At 42.0% G+C, this 27,940-nt stretch overlaps 1 protein-coding gene across 4 annotated transcripts in view; it reads right to left on the bottom strand.

Annotated features, from left to right (window-relative positions):
* The window catches only part of NALCN (sodium leak channel, non-selective), a 193,650-nt gene that overhangs the window by 162,827 nt on the left and 2,883 nt on the right, over positions 1 to 27,940 (bottom strand). For 2 of the 4 annotated variants that reach the window (XM_079972387.1, XM_079972389.1), the window contains exons 2-4: positions 21,024 to 21,170; positions 19,502 to 19,684; positions 838 to 894 (exon numbers count right to left, since the gene is read on the bottom strand). In XM_079972387.1, the coding sequence (XP_079828513.1) occupies positions 838 to 894; positions 19,502 to 19,684; positions 21,024 to 21,131 (348 nt within the window). In that variant the 5' untranslated portion in view covers positions 21,132 to 21,170. The remainder of the gene's footprint in view (positions 1 to 837; positions 895 to 19,501; positions 19,685 to 21,023; positions 21,171 to 27,940) is intronic. The other 2 variants (XM_079972388.1, XM_079972390.1) reach the window with 1 other exon arrangement.

Genomic DNA, 27,940 nt, shown 5'->3' with positions numbered 1-27,940 from the left:
TGCCCACCTAGAAATACTCTGTGTGCCCCACAGAATATTTTTTTTCTGGTGTTGCCACTGCTCCCATTCAGTTCCTGCCTGCCTGCCCCACAGTTTCAACACTTCTTCTTCTTCTTTTTAATAAAGCATAATCTGGACTTCTTTCATGCAATTGTGGCCCATTTGGTGCCAAGCACTCACTGCCATGGTCAGAACTACCTATGCACTGCCCACCAGCATCAAATTGCAAAAGCAGTCAAAAGCCTGAATCATGGAAGCAAAGTGAATTATGCCAAGCTCAGCAAATGGCCTCAACTTCCAAAATGGATCCTCATTTTGGTGGTCTATGGATTTGTGTGCAGAACAGACGCAGCCCGCTCTATGGTTAATTTTTCAAAAATTAACCACAATTTCCCCACAATAAACTGGGATAGTAACTGCTGCTGCCTTTGTGAAACAGCTCCTTGTTCAGTCTCTCATACTGACATATAGAGCAGTACGCACAAGCTTACATTCCAATACACACAAGCTTACATTACATTATGATTTCAAATGCATTGGAATTTTGAAAAATTATCATGGAATATGCATTTCATATCCTTCATAGGAGGCCAGGTGCTGGATTTCAGTACCCATGAGAAAGAAATCAAAACTGTATATCCACGATGAGGGGAGGAGGGGAGGGTTAAAAAGGGCTAATGTTTATGGCATGGAACTGTGCAATAACATACAATCTGTTTTAGCCCCCATAAACTTTTGTTATAAAACTCCCCTTTGGCTTTGACCGACAAGCATATTCTGGCTTTAACTCTCATAAGGGAAAATATCCCCAAGTAAGGTGAACTTGTTCCATCTTACCTTGAACATCTGAAATGGCTGTGGTGTGGTTAACCTCCAACCTTTTCCCAACTCCATCTACAGAAAAAAGGAGATTACCTCCATTCATGAGCTTTGCACATTAGCAGCGTTATCTGTCAATGTACCAACGCAAGAGAGAGAGAGAGAGAGTCTCATGCCATGATATATGTGGTCTGCAGGCGCTAAACCTCACTTCAGCTTTATAAACACATTGCAAAGTGAAAGTGGGTGACATTGCCAAGCCAAGAAGAAACACCCCCCCCCCATTTCTTACAGCACATTCAAGCTTTTTTCCTTCTGTTGCCTCCAAGTACCCTCAAATATCCCAAACGGGGCCCGTGCCCTTTGATGTTATGTTGTGCTACCTCTGGCCCACGGTTATCTGAGTTAGCTGTCAGAGCCAAGCCCTCCAGCCATTCTCCATTGTTGCTGTTTAGATCTCCTTCCCATCTGGTCCCTTGACCACAGGCTTACGGTGCCAGTGCTAGGAAGTTGTCGCCATTGTGATTATCCCACAGTGCCCCAGAGAACCCAATTTAGCAGGGTTCAAAATCAAGGAGCGCCTATGGGCACACAGCTGCTTTCCCTTTCGTGTGGTGCTAGTAGTTGCCAGCCTTACTCTTGCCCTCCGCGCAATTATAGCCATGTGGAGAGGAATGTGGAGAAATGGCTTCTGAGATCATGGGCCAGGGCACATTATGTCACTTCTGGAGAAGGTTCCATAGCTCAGAGGGTAGGCCCTGACCATGAATTGTCCAGACAAAAGGAGGTTACACCTAACGTGCCCCTCCAATCTAGTTTAAGATGCCAAATAATTTACATGAGCGTACCCTGCCATGTGACCCAGTTTTATGTTCATCTGATCAGTGTTTTTTATGTTTTTACTTTTGATTTTATATATACACCGCTCTGAGATTATTTCCCCCCTTTATTTAGCGGCATAGATATTTATGGGTAAATAAAAATTCAAAAAATAAATAAAGCCACAATGAAATGGCAATATATAAAAATGTGTCCTACTCAGTAAATGCTACTAAACAGCGTTGGTATAAATGCAATTTTTTGTTGGTCTTTAAAAAGTTAATTGTCTAATGGCATACATACAAGAATTCCCCATTCAAATCCTGCATGATTTGCAGTTCTGAGTCATAGGCTCAGTTCAGAAGTAACAGCAAACTATGGTTTGCCATTGGAAGAACAATCAACAGCAAACCTTGGGCTCACACACGAAAGCTCATACCAAGTTATAATGTTGTTGGTGCAAAATTCATGCTAACTCTTGATGAGATCTTTTAAACAGCCAAAGACCATCATGGTAATTAACACCATTCGTAGCTACCATGGTGGATGGTATTTCCGTGGCCCAAGATGCTTGCATGCCGCTTAGTATCAGAACAGCACAGTAAATGAAATCAGTCAGGTTTCAGGTCGAACTCCTGATTGTGAGCTCTATGAGAGTTCTGCTGGGTATGTTCTTCTCATTCCTTGTCAGTAAACATGCAGCAACAGTCATCTTGCACCCTAACACTGTGATGTCCCATGTTTCTTTGAGGTAAAGATAGGAAGTCAAGGTAGGGAAATGCAGATCACCGCAACATAAGAAAAGAATGGATGGGAGAATCTGACACAGGGGTACTAGCGGCGGAATCCTAACTCCTGCAACATATAATTCAGCTCACAATTAAAATGAGAATTGCATCACAAGAACTACACTAGTGGCCAAAATTGTGGAAACCTTGTGGAGAAAGTGTACTGTATTTCCAAGGTTTGATGACTCATAACACCACTTCTTTTGGAGTAATACCACAAAATTATACATCAATGTAAAGATAATTTAATGAAGAATATATTGCAACAAGGTTTGTTCAGTTATCTGTATTCTATCAAATGTTATAGCCAAATAAACAGAAAAAGGAGTGTTTAGAGAGCCAATCAGGTGTCATCTTGTTTTGGCAATGATGGCTCATAACACCACTTTTTTTGGAGTAATACCATAAAATAATATATAAATGGAACTTTTGACACAATACAGATAATTGAACAAACCTTGTTGTGTTACATTCTTCATTACCATACTTTTCTGTCTATAAGATGCTCCCATATATAAGACGCTCCCTATTTTGGGGGGCTCAAATTTAGGAAAATTGGGGAGTTGTTGAGCTTTTTTTTTGGGGGGGGGGATGCCAAAATGAATATCACTCACCCAACTGGCAAATGCTAACAATCACAAGCGGGGCAAGCCAAACTGCCAAAGTAAAAAACCCTCATCTAATACACAGAAAGGTACGGTAAATTATTTTTCCATTGATATATAATTTTATGTATTACTCCAAAAAAAGTGTTATGAGCCATTAAACCTTGGAAATAAACTTTCTCCAAAAGGTTTCCACAACTCTGACCACTAGTATAGCATCGTCTATAACTGCAGTGTAGAGTTTCTTATTTCCTCCCTCCCCTCGTATGTGCGAGTGTGTATATCCATCTATTGGCTCAAAAGCAGATTGCAAGGTCCTAAAAACAAAGGAAGAGAATCGAAACTAAAATAATGACAAGTACCAAAACCCAAACTCAGTCCCTAAAAAAACTGGAAGAAGGCTCAGTCTAGAAGATATCATAGCTCAGTGGCAACATTTATGTTAAGTTCCCAGAAGAGGAAAATATAGATGCCTGCCATCTGAAAACAGCTGGCCTTTGCTACAAAGCACTCGTCAGTCTTCTCTATTGACTTTTAGCCAAATTCACCCGGGAGTAATTTGCTCCCAGTTTGCCTTTGGCCCTGGCTGCTCACAAATCATGAAAGGTTTGTTGACAGGCTGGTCAACAGCTCATGCTGGGAGCTACTAAGCTGAGATTCATCTCCACTCAATACTCTTGTGTGTTCTTAATTTGCACCTGTATTTTTCTTTCCTCTGCCTTCCTTCTGCTAGTCTTTAAACCTGTTTCTCAAGGGATTGAGAGCCTGTGCCCACCCAGACATTGTTGGACTACAACTCCCATCATCTGGTTATGCTGGCAGGGACAGGTGAAAACCACAGAATTTCCATCACTTAATATGTAATTTGTCCTGAATTCCTTTCTCGTCCATTGCTTGCATGCCTGCTGTGGTTCCCCAGGCCTCCTCTTTACATCCTGGTCCCAGACCTTCATACTAATACCACTCAAAATATAGTAATTTGCCTGAAAAAACAATACCCTGACAGTAATTGGAAACACTCCTAAGAAGGCATTTTCTAAAATGGGATGGTGAACTGCATAAAAACACAAAACTATTTTTAACCATCTCTAGAGATGTGTTATTCCAACACAATATAATATGAAACATATGTCAGTCTGTGCAATATAATACAACACACACACACACACACACACACACACACAACCTGGCTACTATTTTTTAAAAAAATAAAGTAAAATATATTAAAAGCACATTTTAAAGGCCTGTTGGTACAAAGGATTAGGAAGCAAAAATATTTTATTCTCTAAATAAAACCAATTAGCAAATAAAATAATAATAATTCCCAAAGTTCATAAAAGGAACAATATGAGCCAAATAAGAGGTACACAGAATAATTCAAATGCATTTTATTTTTCTGTGGAGTACACCCAGAACTTGCAAATGGCCCCACTGTGCAAAATCTGGTAATTTTACACCTACGAGCGCAAAGTCTTGCCAATATAACTCCAGTAATCAGCAAGAACATTCTAGTGTATCAGGCACCACAGAGATGTAGGATTAGCAAAATGGGAGAAGACAAAAGGAAGGGGAGAAGGGGGTTAGCTGAAGCAATTAAGAAAGGGAGAAGGGGGCTGGAAGTTAAGAACCGAAGGGTAAGCATGTAATTTGGCTAAGGTTATCAATCATATTTGCTATGAAAGGCATCACAGTAAGAGACTGTCAATCACTTCCATGGTGAAAGACACGAGAGGCTCTGAAATTACCATTCAAGCATTTGACAGGAATAAAAGAAAATCCCCCTGCAGCTGAATACAAAGATCTAAAATTCAAGTTAGAATTTTGAACTGTTTTGTGGCCTTCCTTCCACTAGAGACTAAATGAAGTTTGCTTAGCACAAATACAGGAATAAATTTGGTGGAATATATATGTATACCTTGCCCTGTGTTAAGCAGATGCTAAGAAAAGAGTATTCTATAACTTTACTGTGTGGAGAAGAATGAGTCACACCTGAGCTGCATCTACTGATACCAAGTTTGCCTGCACAGTAAATGAGTGAATCGATGTACAAAGGTCAATTACTTACTCTTGAAGGCTATTATTCCCCTCTCTAATTTTCTTGTCCCAATCAAACAACAAAAGATTAAAAAAAGCCCTTCCTCACCTCTTGTTTGCATATTTTAGTTTCATAGTTGGGATACCAGTAACACTGCATGCGCCCAAAGTTGGGTTGTATAATTCCACATCATTCCTCTACTTGCCTCAAGCCTTCAACAAACTGCAAACTAAACAGCTTTTACTCCCTGCCCAAGCTTCCTCTGTGCACAAAATGCTTAACAATTGTGTTTTTCCTGACCATGGTAAGCATTACTTATTTACTCCTAACTCATAGGGAAGGACTGGCTGGAGGACAGAATATAAAACTATGGCTTGACAGTGGATTCACAAACCATGGTTTGCATTAACCATGGTTAAGTGTTACAACTATATTGAGCAAACCATGGTTAAGTCTTATCCCTGCCTCTTCAGCCATTCTGCCTAAAGATGGCAATAGGGTCTCATTACATCTTATTAGCAGCTTCTGAGAACCAGGACTCAGTTGGCTAAGCCAAGACCAAACAGAGAAGAAAGGGGATATTTTGCCCCGGCCCAGTGGTTCAACCTAAGCGGAAAGCTCATTAACATGGGAACAAAATGGAGACTAAACTGTAAACAGCAGGACTTGCTTGTGGATATTTATGTAAATTGATTTCCGTGTGCCAACGTGGGATAATGTCCCTATCTCCTGGCTTTCTGGAGAAGCATGCTTGGTTTGCACATCACATGATAAACCAAACACGTTGGTCACACAGAATGGCAGGCTGATCCCCCAAACTAACCTGGAAACCTTTTCCAGATAGGAAGGCCTGAGGGTCTGGATGAAGAGTTCCTTACACCCCAGTAACTAGCACATCTGAAGGGGCCGCAAGCACCCCACCCCTCTTTTGTAACGTATTTTCCAATGCAGCACCTCTGGGACTGGCAAGAATGGTCTGAATAATCTGCATTTTTGCTAAACTATACCTTTCCCCCCCTTTCCCTTTATAGTATTTATACCTTCCCCCAATCAGGAAGAAGCAAAGGAAGAATCTGAGCACTGCAGGTGAACCAACTTGTAAGGAAGTGAGTGGGAAGGTATGCTCTTATTCTAAAGGAATTCACATTTAGCAGATGGTGAAGCTGGAAAGACTCTTCTTGGGGGAATGGCAAATTGGAGAGAGGCTATTTCCAGGTTGTGAAATTGTCTAGGACACTTTTTCCCCTGGTGTTTAACTATTCACCATAGTATCCAACGCTATTTTTAAGCATTATTTCATAGAATCATAGAATCATAGAATCAGAGTTGGAAGAGACCACAAGGGCCATCGAGTCCAACCCCCTGCCAAGCAGGAAACACCATCAGAGCACTCCTGACATATGGTTGTCAAGCCTCTGCTTAAAGACCTCCAAAGAAGGAGACTCCACCACACACCTTGGCAGCAAATTCCACTGTCAAACAGCTCTTACTGTCAGGAAGTTCTTCCTAATGTTTAGGTGGAATCTTTTTTCTTGTAGTTTGGAACCATTGCTCCGTGTCCGCTTCTCTGGAGCAGCAGAAAACAACCTTTCTCCCTCCTCTATGTGACATCCTTTTATATATTTGAACATGGCTATCATATCACCCCTTAACCTCCTCTTCTCCAGGCTAAACATGCCCAGCTCCCTTAGCCGTTCTTCATAAGGCATCGTTTCCAGGCCTTTGACCATTTTGGTTGCCCTCCTCTGGACACGTTCCAGTTTGTCAGTGTCCTTCTTGAACTGTGGTGCCCAGAACTGGACACAGTACTCCAGGTGAGGTCTGACCAGAGCAGAATACAGTGGCACTATTACTTCCCTTGATCTAGATGCAATACTCCTATTGATGCAGCCCAGAATTGCATTGGCTTTTTTAGCTGCCACGTCACACTGTTGGCTCATGTCAAGTTTGTGGTCAACCAAGACTCCTAGATCCTTTTCACATGTACTGCTCTCAAGCCAGGTGTCACCCATCTTGTATTTGTGCCTCTCATTTTTTTTGCCCAAGTGCAATACTTTACATTTCTCCCTATTAAAATTCATCTTGTTTGTTTTGCCCCAGTTCTCTAATCTGTCAAGGTCATTTTGAAGTGTGATCCTGTCCTCTGGGGTGTTAGCCACCTCTCCCTGTTTGGTGTCATCTGCAAATTTGATCAGGATGCCCTTGAGTCCATCATCCAAGTCGTTGATAAAGATGTTGAATAAGACCGGACCCAAGACAGAACCCTGTGGCACCCCACTAGTCACTCTTCTCCAGGATGAAGAGGAACCATTGATGAGCACCCTTTGGGTTCGGTCAGTCAGCCAGTTACAAATCCACTGAGTGGTAGCATAGTCAAGACCGCATTTTACCAGCTTCTTTACAAGAATATCATGGGGCACCTTGTCAAATGCCTTGCTGAAATCAAGGTAGGCTACATCCACTGCGTTCCCTTCATCTACCAGGCTTGTAATTCTGTCAAAAAACGAGATCAGGTTAGTCTGACACGACTTATTTTTCAGAAATCCATGCTGACTATTGGTGATCACAGTATGCCTTTCTAGGTGCTCACAAACTGTTTGCTTAATGATCTGCTCCAGAATCTTCCCTAGTATTGATGTCAGACTGACTGGGCGGTAATTATTTGGGTCCTCTCTTTTCCCCCTTTTGAAAATAGGGACAACATTTGCCCTCCTCCAGTCTGCCGGCACTTCGCCTGTTCTCCAGGAATTCTCAAAGATGACTGCCAGTGGTTCTGAGATCACATCTGCCAGTTCTTTTAATACTCTTGGATGCAGTTCATCTGGCCCTGGAGACTTGAATACATCTAAACTAGCCAAGTATTCTTGTACTATCTCCTTAGTTATTCTGGGCTGTGTTTCCTCTGCTGAATCATTTGCTCCAAATTCTTCAGGTCGGGCATTGTTTTCTTTATCGGAGAAGACTGAGGCAAAGAAGGCATTGAGGAGTTCAGCCCTTTCTGTGTCCCCTGTTTGCATTTCACCATCTTCTCCTCTGAGTGACCCCACGGTTTCTTTGTTCTTCCTTTTGCTACGAACATACCCATAAAAGCCTTTTTTGTTGCTTTTAACCTCTCTAGCAAGCCTGAGTTCATTCTGTGCTTTAGCTTTTCTGACTTTGTGTCTACACGTGCTGGCTATTTGTTTGAATTCCTCTTTGGTGGTTTCCCCCCTTTTCCATTTTTTGTACACATCCTTTTTTAATCTTAACTCAGTTAAAAGTTCTTTAGATAGCCACCCTGGCTTCTTTAGGCACCTTCCATGTTTCCGTCTCATTGATATTGCCTGAAGTTGTGCTTTTACTATCTCCCTCTTAACAAACTCCCAGCCATCATGAACTCCCTTTCCTTTTAGTATTACTGTCCATGGGATCTCACCCAGCACTTCCCTAAGTTTTATGAAGTCGGCTTTCTTAAAGTCAAGAAATTGAGTCCTAGTATGCTTGGCTGCTCCTTTCCGCTGTATAGTAAACTTCAGAAGAGCATGATCACTCGCGCCTAATGATCCTTCCACTTCTACCCCACTAACCAGGTCATCAACATTGGTTAGGACCAGATCTAAAATGGCTGTTCCTCTTGTTGCTTCTCCCACTTTCTGGACAATGAAGTTGTCTGCAAGGCCAGTGAGGAATCTGTTTGACCTTATGCTCTTGGCTGAGTTTGACATCCAGCAAATATCTGGGTAATTGAAGTCCCCCATTACTACTATCTCCCTTCCTTTTGCATGCTTGGCCATCTGTTCCAGGAAGGTATCATCTATGTCCTCCGTTTGGCTTGGGGATCTATAGTAAACTTCCACAATGAGGTCCCTGTTATTCATCTCTCCCTTAATTTTGACCCAAATGCTCTCACTTTGGCTTTGAGGTTCTAAATCTTGGATCTCTTCACAGGTATACACATCCCTGACATATAACGCCACTCCTCCTCCTTTCTTGTCTGGTCTGTTTCTCTGAAATAGATTGTAACCCTCCATTTTTACATTCCAGTCGTGGGACTTATCCCACCAGGTTTCAGTGATGCCTGTTATGTCAAATTTAGTTTGCTGTACCAAGAGCTCAAGCTCATCTTGTTTATTACCCATGCTTTGCGCATTAGTGTACAGACATTGAAGTCCATTAATCATTCCCCCGTGTCTCTTATTTAAGGATTTTTTCCTCCCACCACTAGGTCTGCGTGCTGTTTGCTCCATTTGGTCTATGACATTTGGATGATCATGTTCATCAATTGATAGACTCCTACCTTCAGGAGCACTGTCTTCCTCCCCCACATTAGTCAGTTTAAAGCCCTCCTGATGAGGTTTCTGAGATTTTTGGCAAAAACATTCCTCCCAACCGTTGTGAGGTGCAGCCCATCGCTTGCCAGAAGTCCATCTTCAAGAAACTGCAGTCCGTGATCTAAGAATCCAAACCGTTCCTGTTTACACCATTTGCGAAGCCAGCTGTTCACTTCCACTATTTTTCTCTCTCTCCCTGGGCCACGTCGTTCAACTGGGAGGACAGATGAGATGACAATTTGTGCATTTAATTGCTTCAATTTCCTGCCCAGAGCCTCATAGTCTCTTTTGATCTTCTGGAGGCTATTGCTTGCAGTGTCATTGGTTCCCACATGAACCAAGAGGAAGGGGTATTTGTCAGTGGGTTTTATGATTCCTTGTAGTCGTTCAGTTACATCTTGGATCTTAGCCCCGGGGAGACAGCACACTTCCCGAGACATCTTGTCAGGCCCACAGATCACTGCTTCTGTTCCCCTCAGTAGGGAATCCCCTATCACCACTACACGCCTCCTCTTAGGTTTGGTCGGGGTTCTTCCGTGATCTGTCCGTTCCAAGGTCGCCTGCACATTCCCTGAGGACTGACTTTGCTGCTCGTCTTCATATACCTGATTGACTGTAACGAGGGAGAGATCCTCAAATGGAGTCTGCTCTTCGTCTTCCATTCTAGGGGAGAGGACCTCAAAGCGATTGTGTATTTCTAAACAATCAGAGCGAACCCTGGGCCTCCTACTTCTTTGAGTCACGTTTCTCCATATATCTGGCTCCTGTGTTGGTGAACTAGCCTCCTTCTCAGGGGAGTCCCCTGTCTCCTCCTTGGTGGAGACAGTGTGCTCTGTTGCTTCCAAGAAGAGCTCCAGCTCTCTAATTCTTTGGAGCGTAGCCACACGTTCCTCCAGTTGCTGGACTTTGTCTTTTAAGAGGGCAATCAACATGCAATTGCTGCAGGTAAAGCTGCCTGCAACCTTTGGCAAGATGGCAAACATTGTGCAGGAACCGCAGGCGACTGCAGCTGTTCCCTCACTCTCCATCTTGAGAATGTGTCGTTGGGGCTGGCTACAGTGGTCCTCTATCATAAGAAGCGTGCAGACAGGACAAGTAACTCCCCCCCCAAAAAAACCTAGGTCTCCCCCAACAAACGTTTGAGACTAGCTCCCCTAAATCTAAAGATAGATCAAATTGCGCGCGCCGCCAGGCACGTGCCGCTACCCTACAAGCTCTGATAAGCTCCTCCCACAGCTAATCACCTACCTCAACAGAAACCCTGCCCCCTCTGACCTTTGCACAGGGAGAACAGCTAATCAGCCACAAGAAACACACACAGGAGAAAACCCTTTTTGCTCCTTCTTCAGCCGCTGCCCTACAAGCTCTGATAAGCTCCTCCCACAGCTAATCACCTACCTCAACAGAAACCCTGCCCCCTCTGACCTTTGCACAGGGAGAACAGCTAATCAGCCACAAGAAACACACACAGGAGAAAACCCTTTTTGCTCCTTCTTCAGCCGCTGCCCTACAAGCTCTGATAAGCTCCTCCCACAGCTAATCACCTACCTCAACAGAAACTCTGCCCCCTCTGACCTTTGCACAGGGAGAACAGCTAATCAGCCACAAGAAACACACACAGGAGAAAACCCTTTTTGCTCCTTCTTCAGCCGCTGCCCTACAAGCTCAAAAATTTGTTTATTTTTGCTGGCTCTGCAGTTATTCCATCAGCTCTTTGGCTCAATCCTGCCATTGTACTTGTTTTGTTTTTAAGCAGCAAAATTCTTCAGCAAATGTGGATGGCCTCCCCTGCCCCATCCTCCTTCCTTAAGGGAGTTCAACAGAAATGTCTAGCTATCAAAGACCAGGTGCAGGGTTCAGCAACTGGTGCCCTCCCCAGTTAGCAGCACAGAGGCAGAAAGAGGGAGCAGGGATGAAGTAGCAGCCTATGGAAATGGGGTTTGTGAAGAGGTCACTTCTGAAGCTGGAACAAATGGGCACAGAGCAAGCAAGTGAAGAGAGAAAATGCATTCAGAAAACAGACTCAGCTGAGAGGGATGTCAGGCATCAGAGCCAAACAGAGCTGCCAACAATTGCTTTGGGAACAGGAACTGGGTGAGTGCATTAAGCTTAATCTGTCCAATTCCCCACAAATCAATACTTGCCAAGTGATACCTGGGCATCCGTTGAGGGCCTGGGGTGTGTGTAGGCTGCACCCCATATACATATGTTTTTGTTTCTGTAAGGGCAGGGTCTCCAGCCATGCTAGAGGCACACCTCTCTCTTGGCTAGATTCCCATTTTTATCCTCAGCCAGCCTCATACAGATTGAATGAGTTTGGAAATACAACACAGATGTTTGAGCGATAAATGACCCAACCCATGCCCATATGCAGGGAGATCCCCATATGGTGTAACTAAACTCTTCTTCCTTGCTCACCCAGCCCTGCTGGCATGTGCCTTGGCACAATACCAAGCAATTATGGTGAAGAAGATATCATTCCCCCACCTTACTAAAACTCTCCTCATCCAGAAGCCACTTGATGTTGCGGAAGGTATAAAAGACAAATTAAGGTTCTGGTCAGTGAGTGTTTGCCAACGAACAAAACACCAGGCATTAGAGTAGGGATAGTGTCTCCCCAGAACTCTCCACAAGACACACCCTTCACTGCTCCTAAATAAAAATAAAAATACTAACAACAATAAAAATATATTTTTTTATTATATATATATCAAGCCCAGCTGGCTGGGGCTCTGGGCGGCTTCTAACACATATAAAACCATAACATTAAAAACTTCCCAATACAGTGCTGCTTTCAGGTGTCTTCTAAAAGTTGTGAAGTTCTTTATTTCCTTGACACCTGGTGGGAGGGCATTCCACAGGGTGGGCACCACCACCGAGAAGGCCCTCTGCCTGGTTCCCTGTAACCTCACTTCTCACAGTGAGGGAACTGCCAGAAGGCCCTCAGAGCTGGACCTCAGTGTCCAGGCTGAAAGATATGGGTGGAGATGCTCCTTTGGGTATACAGAGCCAAGATTGCTTAGGGCTTTAAAGATCAGCACCAAGACCTTGAATCGTGCTCAGAAACATGCTGGGAGCCAGTGTAGAAGGCATGTTATATGGTCCCCACAGCCATTCCCAGTCACCAGTCTAGCTGCCGCATTCTGGATTAGTTGTAGCTTCCCAGTCACATTCAAAGGTAGCCCCATGTAGAGCGCATTGCAGTAGTCCAATTGGTTTTGCATGTCTAGAATGTGTCCTTGAACTATGAAAAAGCCTCTTCTGGACAGAGAGGGGTGTGTCTGTGTGTACAGAGTTGCCTTTCATACATAGGATTGAAAACTGAATTCTTTGCTCTGTCCACTTTTACATCTGGCCCTTCCCATGACTGGCACACGGCACTTGAGCAACTTCCTAGAAGGGAGTGAAGCCCTCAGGTTGGAAAAAAAATATATTAAAATTTCTCGCCCCTGATTTAGAGTAGAAAAGACTGGAAAGCTAAAACATGAGAAATGTTCCTGTGACACAAACTTAAGGTGAGGCATCCATGGAGGCAGTAGGGAATACAAATCTTCTTATTGCCTGTTTTCTCTCGAAACTAATCATCCATCTGCCACAGATACCATATTCGAAAGTATCTGCCAGCATGTGCTGGAGCAGAGTTTTGATGGGGAAGTAGAAGCCTGTAATTGTACAGAGATTATGGGAAAACAATTCTCATATGCTCATTCAATGTATTTATTGAGGTACTCTGACTTAAGCGCTCTGGCCACAAACATACTAACTGCTCTTAGACTAGAGACGTGTTGCTGCAGTTCTCTGTTTCCCAGCTGTAAAATGGGACCAATTTCCTCTCTATAAATGCAGAACAGTATACAGTGGTACCTTGGTTCCCAAAGGCCAAAAACCCAGAATTAAGTGTTCCGGTTTCTCAGAAGCTGAATGTACAATGCAGCTGTCAGCTATTGTTTCTGGGGTGCCTGCACCAATCAGAAGCTGACCTTGGTTTTCGAACATTTCGGAAGACAAATGGACTTTCGGAACGGATTTAAGTTTGGCACTTTTGTTTTTGCTATTTATTTTGCGTTTTTGTTTCTGAGGCTTTTTTTGTTTTTTGTTTTTTTATAATATTTTATTAGATTTCCACAATAAAGAGATTATAGAACAATAAATGGGAAAAAAACCACAAGAAACAAGAAACAAAACCTCAAAAATACAAAAATACAAACACTTAACATAAAGAAGAAAAAAAGAAAACAGAGAACACACTTTTCTAATTCATGTCCTTCATAACCTTATTTTCTCGACTTCCACCCGCCCTCCTTTCTTGTATTCCACTTCAAATTTAGTTTAGCAAATTCATTTATATTAGTTTTATCCTTTAAAAGTTCCTTCAAATATTATATTATTCAAATTTTCATTCAATATCTATCCCTTCTTTCATATTCTTATTTGTCTTATTCACTTGAACTTCTTCGTTTCATTTCAATGTCCTCAACATTCAAAGATTTTACAATGTTTTTGTAAGTAGTCTTTAAACTTCTTCCAGTCTTCTTCCACCTGCTCTTCTCCTTGATCTCGTATTCTGCCAGTCATTTCTGCCATTTCCATATAGTCCATTACTTGCATCTGCCATTCTTCCAAGGTGGGTAGATCTTGTGTCTTCCAATGCTTTGCAACAAGAATTCTTGCTGCTGCTGTGGCATACAAAAAGAAAGTTCTATCCTTCTTTGGCACCAGTTGGCCGACCATGCCTAGGAGAAAGGCCTCTGGTTTCTTCAAGAAAGTATATTTAAATACCTTTTTCATTTCATTATATATCATCTCCCAGAAAGCCTTAATCCTTGGGCATGTCCACCAAAGGTGAAAGAATGTACCTTCAATTTCTTTACATTTCCAGCATTTGTTATCGGGCAGATGGTAGATTTTAGCAAGCTTGACTGGGGTCATGTACCACCTATACATCATTTTCATAATATTTTCCCTTAAGGCATTACATGCGGTAAATTTAATTCCGGTGGTCCATAACTGTTCCCAGTCAGCAAACATAATGTTATGTCCAACATCTTGTGCCCATTTAATCATAGTAGATGTCACTGTTTCATCCACAGTATTCCATTTCAACAGCAGATTGTACCTTCTTGATAATATCTTAGCATGTTTCTGAGGCTTTTTTTTTTTGGTTAATTTGTTTTTGTGACTGTGTGGAACCCAGTTCGCTACTGATTGATTGACTGATTGTGTGACTGCGGAAATGGATAAAAGCCCCCCATCCAAACAATGACTATCATCAGTGCAGGGAAGAAAAAATAATAATTTTAGTTTTCAACATCTACAATACTGTCTTATTTATTGTATAGTACAGTACATTGATTATTGCTTTAATTTCATGGATCAATGGTCTCGTTAGATAGTTAAATTGCTGTTTTAGGGGTTGTTTTTAAAAGTCTGGAACAGATTAATCCGTTTTGCATTACTTTCTATGGTAAAGTGTGCCTTGGTTTTGGAACGCTTTGGTTTTGGAATAGACGTCTAGAATGGATTAAGTTTGAGAACCAAGGTACCACTGTATATGCGTATACTGCTTTATGTATTTGACTTTCTGTGTAGCAGGTGGCTTGCTTCACTAGTTTTGTCATCTAGAGCCATCCTGCTCGGCTTGTTCTTTTAGGTCCTGTTGTCTAGTTTGGAGAGTGGATTGTGCCGGCCCACCATCGCCCATCAAGACAACAAAGGTTCGCCCCTAGTCCCACCCACTCATGCAAAAGAAAGTGCCCCTGTTTTCATCTGTGGAAATATTGAGTGGTATTGCCAGCTTATCTAGGAAGCTTGTTGATATCACAGAGTAAAAGTTTTGTAACCTTTCTTAAAAACACACACAAACACACTTATTGCCAGTTAACAAAACAGAGGAGTGCCTCCTCAGTAGGAAAGACTATTCAACTTGTTGACTTCTGGCTGCCCCTTTCTCTGCCCCAGATAGGTGGGGTGGGCCCTTGGGAAGGGCCCTATGGGAACCTGAAGTTGTTTCACATGCATTCACTTGGATGCAGAACAGTGATCCCTTTTGAGCACGTGCAACGGATCGACCCCTCCAGCAAAAGCAAAGAGATGCCCATGTACTTCAGGCTTATTGCAGAGTTTCTGGTGTGCCCCAGCAACTGCACTTAAGCAGTGCCGCAATATCGCTTGATTGATGAGATGAGCAGGCACCTGCAAACCCATCTCACAAATCGTTCTTACAGAACATTCTGCTGTGGTGAAGTCATGCACATGAAACCCTGAATTCACGAGAAGTGAGATAGCAGAATGTGCAAAAGTCATTAAAATACTTGCCGCAAGGATAAAAGGTGAAAGTAAAACAACAAAGCAGCTGGAAGATTTTGGAGAACCAGTGCAAAGCTCTTTCTAATACGCTTCCATTATCCCACCCAGGATGGACCACCACATTTTATACCAGCCGATGCCTCTAGACAATCTCTTGTGGGCAGCCTTAGTCTAGTGCAGCGGTTCTCCACCTGTGGGTCCCCAGATGTTGCTGTACTACAACTCCCATCATCCCTAGCTAGCAAGGTCAGAGCTTAGGGATGATGGGAGTTGCAGTCCAACAACATCTGGGGACCCACAGGTTGAAAACCGCTGGTCTAGTGGATTACAAAAGGTACCAAAGAACTGAGGTGGTAGAGCATGAGACCCTTAATCTCAGGCTCATGGGCTCAAACTGCACATTGGGCAAAAGATTCCAGAATTGCAGGGGGCTTGTGGTCCCTTCCAACTCTACAATTCTGTGACCCATTTCAGACTGCAGGGTGGAGTTGACAAAAAGGGCTGCAGGCTACTACTGCTATCTAGAAGTGCAACACAGGGCACTTCCCAGAACTTTGCAAGCAGAAGGTTCCCTGGCACCTCCAGAAGACTCATTTGAAACCTTGGAGAACTGTTGCCAGTCAGAGCACACAGTTCTGAGCCAGGTGGACCAATGACTTGATATAAGGTTAGCCTCCTGCGGATTCCAGGCACAGTGTTGGGATACAAAGCTTGCCAAGGGAAGCAGACACCCATTAATAAAAGATGCTCCTATTCCACACAGATGGCAAGGTAGACATATTGTATTAGTTCAATAATATCTGGATTTTGACACATTTGCCTAGCCTACATCTACTCCTCACCCACAAGCAGACATGCAACTCACAAATGCATAGCTTGCACCTTCAGTGTGTCGTTTCCCCCCCCCCCCATTTAATACTAAGCTGGTTTTCATTTTGACCAAAGCACATGGGCAAGGGAGGCCCAACTCTTTCCTCCCAAGCCACCACCCCAATGAAGATTGCCTTCCGTGCTCAAATAGCCTTAGCAGGCAGAGGATGCTCCTACCAGCATTGTTCTAAAAATGCAACCTTCCCCCCCCCCCAATTCATATGCACACCGGAAGCCAAAGCGTAACTAGCATCACAATACGTGCTTGCTTTTAAAACTTAAAATAACAGCTACGTAATCACAACCAGGCTTGTGTCTACAATGAGTGGGAATGAATCATTTTTACCCTTTCCCTCCATGAAATGATCCAGACAAAAATTACCCCCCCCCAAAGCAGCTGTTTGGCATTAGAGAGAAGCAGCTGGGAGTAGATTTCATTTGGACCACTGCTGGGGGTGGTGGTGCTGATCTAAATCCCCCTTCCTGTGTGCCACAGTCTCAGCCTTGATTTCCCCTCCATGACCCTCACTTAAAGTTTTTAAAAAGCACACATTTAATGCAAAATGTGGTTTGGCTAAGAGAGAGAGGACAGAATGGACTCCTTTCAAGAACAAGTAGAACTAGTCAAGAGCACTTTTATGAATGACTCATACCATTCTATTGGCTACTATTGTTACATGAAGCCCTCAACAGCTTGACACTATCATATTTGAAGGATTGCCTTACCCCATAAATGCCCACTTTCGTCCATGGAACTTGTACTTTTACAAGCTCCATGTAATATTTGGTCTATACTTGCAAGGAATTGATCTTTTAGTGTGGCAGCACCCATGCTCTAGAACTTCCTGGCTATTAATATCGGGCAAGCACCTTTGCTGTATTGTTTTTGATACCTGTTAAAAGCCTTTTGTTTTGTTTTGGAAAGCCTATTCTACCCGGACAAGTAATTTTATTATGCCCACTTGTGATCTCCCAAAGCTTGTTTAAGATGTCCACTTTGGGAGGGTTAGTGTGGCCAATTCTTACTACCAGCGAAAGGTATGTCCCCCCCCCCCCCGCAGTCACTTTGAAATGTAGATTCACACGGATTTCCCTCTTAGAAATTACTCAGAACCTGAATTTGGCAAAACTCTGACTGCTAACCTGTCTGCTGTATCCAGTTTGAACCACCTGCAAACACATGTATGGAGCTCCACCACAAGAGCACTACAACATGCCATCTTGGTCCAGGTAAAGATAAAAAGACGAGCTAGAAATTTACTTAAATGTGCATGATTTTATCAAGGCTGCAATGTCAAACTCTCTTGAGGCATAATTTGGGAAATCGTGATACAGAACCTTTTTTTGGGGGGTGGAGGGGTACTAAGCTGAAGCAGCTCTGATAATTAAATATATATTCATTTCTCTTATTAATTGAATTTTATTTTTAACACACCCTTCAAGTGATCCCAGTGTGGGATGCGTCAAATATAAAATCAAACTAACGAAACAATTATTCAAGTGCATTAGAACAATATGAACATAACATAACATAACATAACATAACATAACATAACATAACATAACATAACATCATAACAACTTCTCCTTACTACGAAAGTCAGAAGCCTAATACATTAAGAATCTACATAATTAAAAGCCTAGCTAAAGAGATAGGTTTTTAATAGGTAAAGGTAAAGGACCCTTGACAGTTAAGTCCAGTTGTGAACGACTCTGGGGTTGCGGTGCTCATCTTGCCTTACTGGCCAAGGGAGCCAATGTTTGTCCGCAGACAGTTTTTCCGGGTCATGTGGCCAGGATGACTAAGCCGCTTCTGGCAAAACCAGAGAAGCACACAGAAATGCCCTTTACCTTCCCGTCGGAGTGGTACCTATTTATCTACTTGCACTTTGACGTGCTTTCAAACTGCTAGGTTGGCAGGAGCTGGGATCGAGCAATGGGAGCTCACTCTGTCACAGGGATTCAAACCGCCGACCTTCCGATTGGTAAGTCCTAGGCTCAGTGGTTTAGACCACAGTGCTGGCTGCCACCCAAATCAATCAATGTTGGCGCCAGATGGATTTCAAGAAAAGGCTTTCCAAAGAACTGAAAGACTACAGCCCAAACTGTGGAGTTTGTTGTCGTAGACTAAGGTACTACAAGGCCTTTTTGTTGATCTATATAACCTTTTAAACAGTGTCTCAAAAGATTAATATACAATATTCTGACTGAAAGTTGGCATATTATCCAATCTTTTTATATGACTTCTTATGCACACACACACAGTCCCTCTTTTATCAACACCAACATGAAACACATACACACACACATAAAATGATGGGAGGGGGAATGGCAAAATACAGTAAAATAATAGAATGGCCTAGTATCCTGATCCTAAACTTTATTATTTAATTAAATAAATAATATTTGTCAAATAAATATGCTCAGGACTTTTGTCAAATAAATATGCTCAGGACTGGAGTTTACAGGACGACATCGAATCTTAGTCATTCTCTGAGGAGACCCACTGAAGTCAAAGAACTTAACTAATTTTTAATATAATTGTTCAGTTTTCAGTTTTAGAAATTTAACTGCTTGTTTTATGTTAATCCTGCTATTCAATTTAACTGTATACAAAAGCTTTTCAAATATTCCACAAATTTTCCCCATTCCTTGATTAAATTTCTTTCTGCTGGTTCTCTTATTGCTCCAGTATGTTTTGCCATTTCGGCATAGACCATTAATTTAGTCTGCCACTCCTCCTTGGTCTTCTTTCCATTGATTTTAATGGGTCTATTCCAGGTATTACTTAGCAACATATTGCCCAATGTGATCCAACATAGGCTTCCCTCAGATCCGTGATGCTTTCTTCCAGCTAATTTGTTTAGGATCAGGACCTAATGTACTATTTCTCGTCCTTTTTAAAAAAAATAAAAAACACACACGTTAAAAAGTGTTTGAAAAGCTCACCTTGACTATGCCACGGATGTGCATCTTTGCTATCATCTCTGCTGTGTAGAGAAACATCAGTAGTGTATCTAGAGCAAAGGTCACATATTGAAGAGGAGGATAATGTTCAAAGGTCTTTGGGGTGTTCATGCAGACCGAAATAACACTGATGATGGCACAGATGCGTAGTAAAGAGTGTACCCACTGAAAAACAAGAAGCAGTAACAAGGCTTTCATCACCTTCTTTAACAGTACAAATATATGACATTTAACTATTCTTTTTAATGAGATCTCATGACCTACAGCTTGGAGCAAACTTTTCCACTCAAAGAGGGAGAGAAGAAAGCAGTTTATTTCTCTTTTGCAATTAAATCAGCTGTGCGAATCATTCAGATTCTCCTTGCTCTGTGCTGTACCATTTCTTTCTGCCTGTCTTACCACCATCGTTGCTGGAGATTAGAAACTATTTTCAAACAAAGAAAACATCTGTAACTTTCAGAGTCTATACTTTATCTGTTATTGTCTCACATTCCTGCCAGTTTTTTTTCCAGGAAGGCTTAAGGTATCCAAACCTTAAGGCAGGCTTCCTCAAACTTGGCCCTCCAGATGTTTTTGACCTACAACTCCCATGATCCCTAGCTAGCAGGACCAGTGGTCAGGGATGATGGGAATTGTAGTCTCAAATCATCTGGAGGGCCAAGTTTGAGGAAGCCTGCCTTAAGACATCCAACTAAGATATACTCAAGAGTAGATTCACTGAAAGGAATGTGCTTACATTAGTCATAGCCATTATTTTCATTGGGTCTAGAAGGACTGACAGTGAACACAGTCCAATGTATTCAGGAATAAATAATTATTAAAAGTGCTAGTCCCACACTCTCAGAACTTGAAAATATAGAAAATGTGGGAAAATATTATTCAGCAACATTTGGACATTTCTAACTTCAGCATTTGATAACTGCTTTATCTCATGATATTTAATAAAATCTAACAGGGCAAGTCTGTACATATCTACTGAAACGTATGCCACCCCATGTAGATATGCATGAGTTCAGCCTGATTCATAGCTGTCAACGTTTTCCTTTTTTTAAGGGAAATTCCCTTATTCCGGATAGGATTCCTCACAAGAAAAGGGAAAAGTTGACAGCTATGGCCAGATTTCCTTATCACTGTTCTATGGAGAAGAAAAGCAGGGTTGAGTCTTTAGCTACTCTCTTTGAGATCAACCGGGACATGGCCTAATTCCCCGTCACACTCCTTTTCCACAATTTTTCATACGTTCACTCATTTATCCATCCAAGACTCTGGAATCCTTTAAGTCCAAAGGCAGTCAAATTTATGTCACAGAAAATTTTCAAGCATCTGTAAGACACACACATACACACATATTCTGGTGAGAGCAATTTAGCAACCCCTTGAATTCAACGAGCACGTATTTTAATCTCTTATATTAAAGTCAATGGGAATTAACAGGACTATGGCTTAATCAGGCTCTTATATAAAGGGTTGAGACTTTAAAATGTTTTTTTTTTTTAAAACTTACTGGTTTGTTAATCCACAGGATATCAGCGTTGTCTGACAGGGATTCATCAGGACCAAAATCTGTCACTGGCTGGGCCTCTACCCTTGAGCTCTGTTTTCTTTTAAGCATACTTAAATTAGCTGTGGTTATCTAAAACTGTGAAATTCCCTGCAAAAGAAAAGAAGATTATCATGTCAAGAAACAAATAAAAGCCACTTGACCATCTTAAAGAATAAATTAATGCCCTGCACAAACAAGATAGGAAGTTCTGGTCAGCTTCACTTCACTTTCCTCCTGCTCCCTTAATCTAGCCTCCAAGAAATTAGGAATTGCTTAGCATATCTCAATTGCTGAAAAGTTCAAATGGGTTCTTGATATAATCAAAAGACCCAGACCACTTACAAATATGAGCAACAGCGTTAATTATTAAGACAAGTAACTTAAAATGCATTGACTAGTATATGTATTGGATGTATTGAATAGTTTGTGTGAAATATGCAGCATTCGAGGATGAGAAATCAATGGATAAAGTAATTTATGATCTATGTTAAAATTTGAATTAAAAAAAAATGTTTAAAATAACCTTTTCTAAAAAAACCAGAAGCTTTTCTTTTAGGAATTGTAAGTGTCGAAATTCCAAGTGACCAGATGACACTTTTCATGTATGCAACTACTGCTGCCCGGACACTACTAGCCCAGAGATGGAAAGAAGGTGCAGTCCCTACCAGAGAAGAATGGCAGATTAAACTGATGGACTATGCAGAAATGACAAAACTGACCGGAAGAATTAGGAATCAGGAAGACTAAAATCTCAACGCGGAATGGGGAAAATATACAATTTCCCTAAAAAAAACCACCATTGTAAATTAAAATTATTAGTAAATTAAAATTATTAGTAGGGTTGGAATGACACTTGTAGTTAAAAGTTGGACTATGGTTTTATCGGAGATTTAATAGAACTGGATTAACAGGGAAGATGCAGGAGAGTAAGTTAACATAAGGACCCACTAAAGGGGAGGAGGGAAGTCAAAGAGAACTTATGGAAATTGTTTTGTTTGCTTGATGATTGTTTGTAAATCTGAAAATTTAAATACATTTGTGTGTGTGTGTGTGTGTGTGTATAGTATTTTTTGTGTGAAAAATCAATAAATAATATATAATATTTTTTTTTACAAAGGGCAATTAAAAACAAAAACCCTACATTTCTAGTTTCTGGGGGAGATAAGCAAATCTAGTTAAAGCCAATTCTCCACCTGTAGCTTACATTTAGAATGAATGCTGTCTATATCTTCTTCTTTTTTTAAAGCATAGCAGGTCAGCACACAGTCATGGATTTATTAATATAATGAGACGTCCTTTATTAAATTAGCAAGGACCATCTTTTCAACATACTTTTTTCTCATATGTTTACTGAAGCAAAACCACAATATAAGAGGTTGTGGGTTTTTTTAAGAGACAAACCTAACAAATCAAAGGTGCTAATTTTAGATTTTTGCCCATTATTCTATTCTCCTACATTCATTTTTCCTTTTGCACACCCCTGAGACATAATCAGTCAAATGCTTGCCCACGTTTCTATATGAACTCAGACACAAGATGAGAGCTACACCCTGCCAAGCATTTTGTAAGAGGAAAGATAGATATACTTGGTTTACATATTAAGTTGAAGGTCAATATACTTTTTTCTGCAACACTGCAGAAAGATACATTTTTTCATATTCTGGCAGAATACGTTTGCTCTTTTGTATCACCATAAAACATCACACTCCCAACATGTTTTCTTTAAAAATTAAGGAAACTGGCAAAGCTGGGAGATTCTGGTTCTCAACCAGGAAAAGAGTGCTGAATAGATATTATTATTATTATTATTATTATTATTATTATTATTTATTATTTATACCCTGCCCATCTGGCTGAGTTTCCCCAGCCATTCTGGGCGGCTCCCAATCAAGTATTAAAAACAATACAGCGTTAAATATTAAAAACTTCCCTAAACAGGGCTGCCTTCAGATGTCTTTTAAAGATAGGCTAGCTGCTTATTTCCTATACATCTGAAGGGAGGGTAAGGGTGTTCCACAAGGTGGGCGCCACTACCGAGAAGGCCCTCTGTTTGGTTCCATGTAGCCTCACTTCTTGCAATGAGGGAACCGCCAGAAGACCCTAGGCGCTGGACCTCAGTGTCCGGGCTGAATGATGGGGGTGGAGACGCTCCTTCAGGTATACAGGGCCAAGGCCGTTTAGGGCTTTAAAGGTCAGCACCAACACTTTGAATTGTGCTCGGAAATGTACTGGGAGACAATGCAGATCTCTCAGAACCGGTGTTATGTGGTCCCAGCAGCCACTCCCGGCAGCAGACACACTGGCTAGCTATCAGGCTATTAGGTAGGAATCCAATGCATACCAAATACTTGCACACAGTGAGAGGAAATAGTTGTTCACCTATATGCGTGAAATCCTAACCACGGCTGCTGTCCACTGGGGCTTAATGGAACAACAGGAGCACATCCAAACCACTGCTGAGTGTGTCAGCTGGGGCAGAAGGTGAGGGTCGTTGCTCACGAGTAACCAGGCAGGACTCCAACCTGTCTTTTACAGGTTTTATTTTGGTGCAAACTATTTACAGTGCACAAGGGACGCGGGTGGCGCTGTGGATTAAACCACAGAGCCTAGGACTTGCCGATCAGAAGGTCGGCGGTTTGAATCCCCGTGAAGGGGTGAGCTCCAGTTGCTCGGTCCCTGCTCCTGCCAACCTAGCAGTTCAAAAGCACCTCAAAGTGCAAGTAGATAAATAGGGACTGCTCCTGCGCGAAGGTAAACAGTGTTTCCGTGCGCTGCCCTGGTTCGCCAGAAGCGGCTTAGTCATGCTGGCTACATGACCCGGAAGCTGTACGTCGGCTCCCTCGGCCAATAAAGTGAGATGAGCGCCGCAACCCCAGAGTTGGTCATGACTGGACCTAATGGTCAGGGGTTCCTTTACCTTTATTTACAGTGCAGAACCCCAAAGTTCATGTCTGCCTCAATCGCTAGCAGAAGGATGCCTGTTTCCTAGACCTCCTCCAGCATAAAAGCCTCATTACGCCCAGCCTCTTCCTTCCCTCTTTGCGCTTTAGACTTCTGCGCAGGGTGGGGGACGGAGGGGCGTGCTTCCCTCCTGGCCAGCTTTGCCAGAAGTGGTGCTGATGCTCCCACCAGCATCCTCTGGTCCTTTCACATCTTCCCCACTGGAGGTGGGGTTTTCCTCATCACTGGAAGAGGAACTGCTTCGCAAGATTTTCAGAGGCTCCCTGCAACACAACTGCCCCTCTGTTTCCTGCCCCTGTTCTGATGGCAGTTCCCTGACACAAGACATAAATTAGTCGTGACAATCTCAACTTAGTTGTGACTATCTCAGCTACTCTGAGCTCCTTTTGAGGAAGAGGTGAGGTATAAATCTAATAAATAATAACAACGAACTATCCCAAGTCAATTCGTTTCCATGAGTCTAAGACTCAGTTGGATGCAATCTTCTATACTTAATTTGTGAAACTTAAATGTGGCTTATTAATATCTCTGAGGAGTTCCATGAGCACCACAAAAACATAGGTGCTGTTCTTTTATTTGTTGCTGTTTTTATATAGATTTATGGTTTTGTATTATTGCATTTAATATCTTATTGCAAAAGGCAAGAATGTGTTTTGAAGAACGGCATATAAATACTCTTAAGGGTCACTTCCTTATTTTTGGGAATAACAAATAAATGCTACAAATCACATTTAGGTGGTCAACTGCCCCAGATTTCCCTACATTTTCTAACATTCGTAAAAGTTGTCTGGAACTGTCCACACTCACATTTTAGCACTCTACATTTCAAATAATCACTGCAACATTATACTATCTATGAAAGGTAAATAGAATATGTATGTGTGGGCTATTTTGCAATATGCCTTTGGGGTCCCTTTTTCCAGAATCAACTTCTGTATCAAGAATACATGAAGCTAGATCATGCATACTTTAAAAAAAAAGTGGGGAGGGGGACTATAAAAAGACCATGCCAATTTGCTTTCTCTGTCAGCAGAGGCATTTTCTCTGCACAGCAAGAAGCAGAAATAAACATTAATTTGGGCACACTGCCATTGCTTAATATGTAGGAATGCAGCCTCATTTTTGTTAATGTGCAAATCAGAATATCACTCTTTCAGCTTATTTTTAGAAGCAAGAGAAGATGATGACAAAGAAAAATACCTGACTGCCCCCCCAATAAAAAATTCTATGAAGATTTTCAAAAGCTTTTAAAAGGGGAGAAATGCATTGGGAATTTAAATCAGAGCAATATAAGTCAGCACATTGAGAGGAAAGACACACTCTGAAGAAGGCCAAGGCAATGACTAGAAATAACACAAATAACTATGTCACCCAGCCTTCCTTTCAAAAAATATTAGCTCCATCCGCTGAAGCGGAAGAGCCACCCCCTTTTCTTCATATTATTATCAGCCATACTGTTTCTTTCTCCTTCCAGATAAAGCTACCTCTTTTTTATTTCTTTTTTGGCTACCAAATATATACCTTAATTATAGGCCCTGTCATTGTGTGTGCAAACAGGCAACAGTGCCATTCTCACCATCTCTTCAGTCTTACTGAATTCAGTGGAGCTTACTTTGAAGGGTTAGGATTGCAGCTTTGGTTCTTTGAGTGCCAGTCCTTATCAACAGACTTGGGGGGACGCCAGGCTTTGCAGAAGTACAAAAGAACCCTCAGGGACAGGGGAACCCTGATGTTATGTATTGAGTTGAATAGAATCCAAAATGCAGCAGTCTGATTGGTCCTAGAACAATAGGATCCAAAATGCAGCAGTCTGATTGGTCCTAGAACAATAGGATTCAGAATGCAGCAGTCTGATTGGTCCTAGAACAATGCAGCAGTATGATTGGTCTGCAGGAGACACCCAATCCAGCTCCAGATGGAAGTAAATCCACAACCTGATTGGCCTACAGGAGAATTCCGGAATTAGCCAATCACGTGCAGCCCATTGTGTAAATAATGTATATAAAGCAAATACTTTGGGAAAACATTCATTCCTCCTCACCACTATGAGCTGAATAAAGAGCATGAAATCCACTCTCAACTCTGAGTATATGTCACCTGAGCATGCTCAGCAGCCAACTGAGCCTAAGCATCTGCTGAAGAACTGAGAACTTGAGAGAGGAGGAATGATAAAACACAATACCTGGGCAAAGGGTAGAGCGGCATGCTCGCATGAATCCCAAGACATTATGTACCTGAAAGGGTTTCCACAACAGGAGACACAGTTCCACATTGCTCTCTGAGCTAAATCCTTGGTTTAGACAAGCAGACCTTCCAAGTGTCCCTATTTTCCAGGGACAGTCCCGGATTTACAGAAGCTGTCCCAGTTTCTCGTTTCACCCCAGAATGTCCCCCTTTTTCTTAGGACATCCCTATTTTCATCAGAGAAATGTTGAAGGGTATGCATGAGGAAATTCCCAATTCAACTCCCCACGCCACTGCTTGGTTTTCACAACCGAGATCTAGTGGCTTCAGCAAGGATTTCTGCATGGATAGCTCAGCTGGTGCTGATAATGCCATGGTTGCAGGTTCAATCCCAGTATGGGACAGCTGCATATTCCCACATTGCAGGGGGTTGGGCTAGATCAGAGGCGGCCAACTCCCAAGAGACTGCAATCTACTTACAGAGTTAACAACTGACAGTGATCTACCCCATTTTGGGGGGGTTCAGGTCAAAGTTGTTCAGCTTTTTTTAGAGAAGGAAAGCCCTGTTTTCTTGCAGTTCAGATCAAAGTTGGTGAGCTTTTTTGGGGGAGCCCCAAACTTGTTGAGCTGCTTTGGGGGAAGCCAGTGATCTACCAGTGATCTATCATAGACGTCCAGTGATCCACCTGTTGGACGTGCCTGGACTAGATGATCCTCAGGGTCCTTTCCAATTCTACAATTCTGTTCTTCTACTTCTACCAAGATCCCATTAAGATAGTTTCTAAGTCATGTGAAAATTGTGCTTTTGACTCTGCAGGAAAGCATGTGACAATTTGCTGCTGGCAGTCAGTTCCCATGGCAGCTTAAAAAACAAACTGGGGAGTGGGGGGGCAGGAGAGAAAGGAAGGAAGGGGAAATAAAATTGATAGGAAGATAGTAGGTACATATTCAAAACTACCCCTAATCAGCAACCGTGGTTGTTGTTTTTTGAATAAGAATATTTTATAACTGAACAATTCTGAAGATAGCAATAAGGTAATGAGCAAATAAAACCTAATTATACCAAAAGGGCATGTGCTGCCTTTGGGTCCTTGTGCAAATCTCATTTTTAACCCAGCGAGAATACTGCTGAGGAGTGGAGGACCATATGGCAACGTAACTCAATTCTCTCTACCAGAAAACCTGAAATAAGCACATACACAGTTACGTGGCTTGGTTTTCTGACTCTGCATAGTTTGAATGTAGCGTATAAAGGTTGAAGTGCAAAGGGAAGAGGCAGTCCTTATAAGGAAGCTTTTAATATTTAAAGTTTTATTGCGTTTTTATATTTTGCTGGAAGCTGCCCAGAGTGGCTGGGGCACAGCAATCAGATGGGTGGCATATAAATATAATAATAATAATAATAATAATAATAATAATGGTATTGTGATTCTTTTTTTAAAAAACCCAAAGAAACCCATGTGTTATAATTTAGCCACCCTGCTGAAATGCACTCCACTCAGTCAATGAACACTAAAAATAGTATAGCAGAACTAAGCAGTACTGTATTGTGAAAGGAGAGACCATGGGGGCGTATGTAAACGCTTTGGACTAGGTCTCCACAGAGAGAGCACAGTAAAGCTAACTGCAGTGTAGTGATTAGAATCATAGAATCATATCATTGTAGAGTCAGAAGGGACCTCAAGGGTAATCTAGTCCAACCCCTTGAATTTGCAGGAATCTAAAATAAAACC

Source organism: Podarcis cretensis (genome assembly GCF_951804945.1).
Source record: "Podarcis cretensis genome assembly, chromosome: 4".
NCBI classification, from domain to species: Eukaryota; Metazoa; Chordata; class Lepidosauria; order Squamata; family Lacertidae; genus Podarcis; species Podarcis cretensis.
This window is presented reverse-complemented; position numbering and strand designations above follow the sequence as displayed.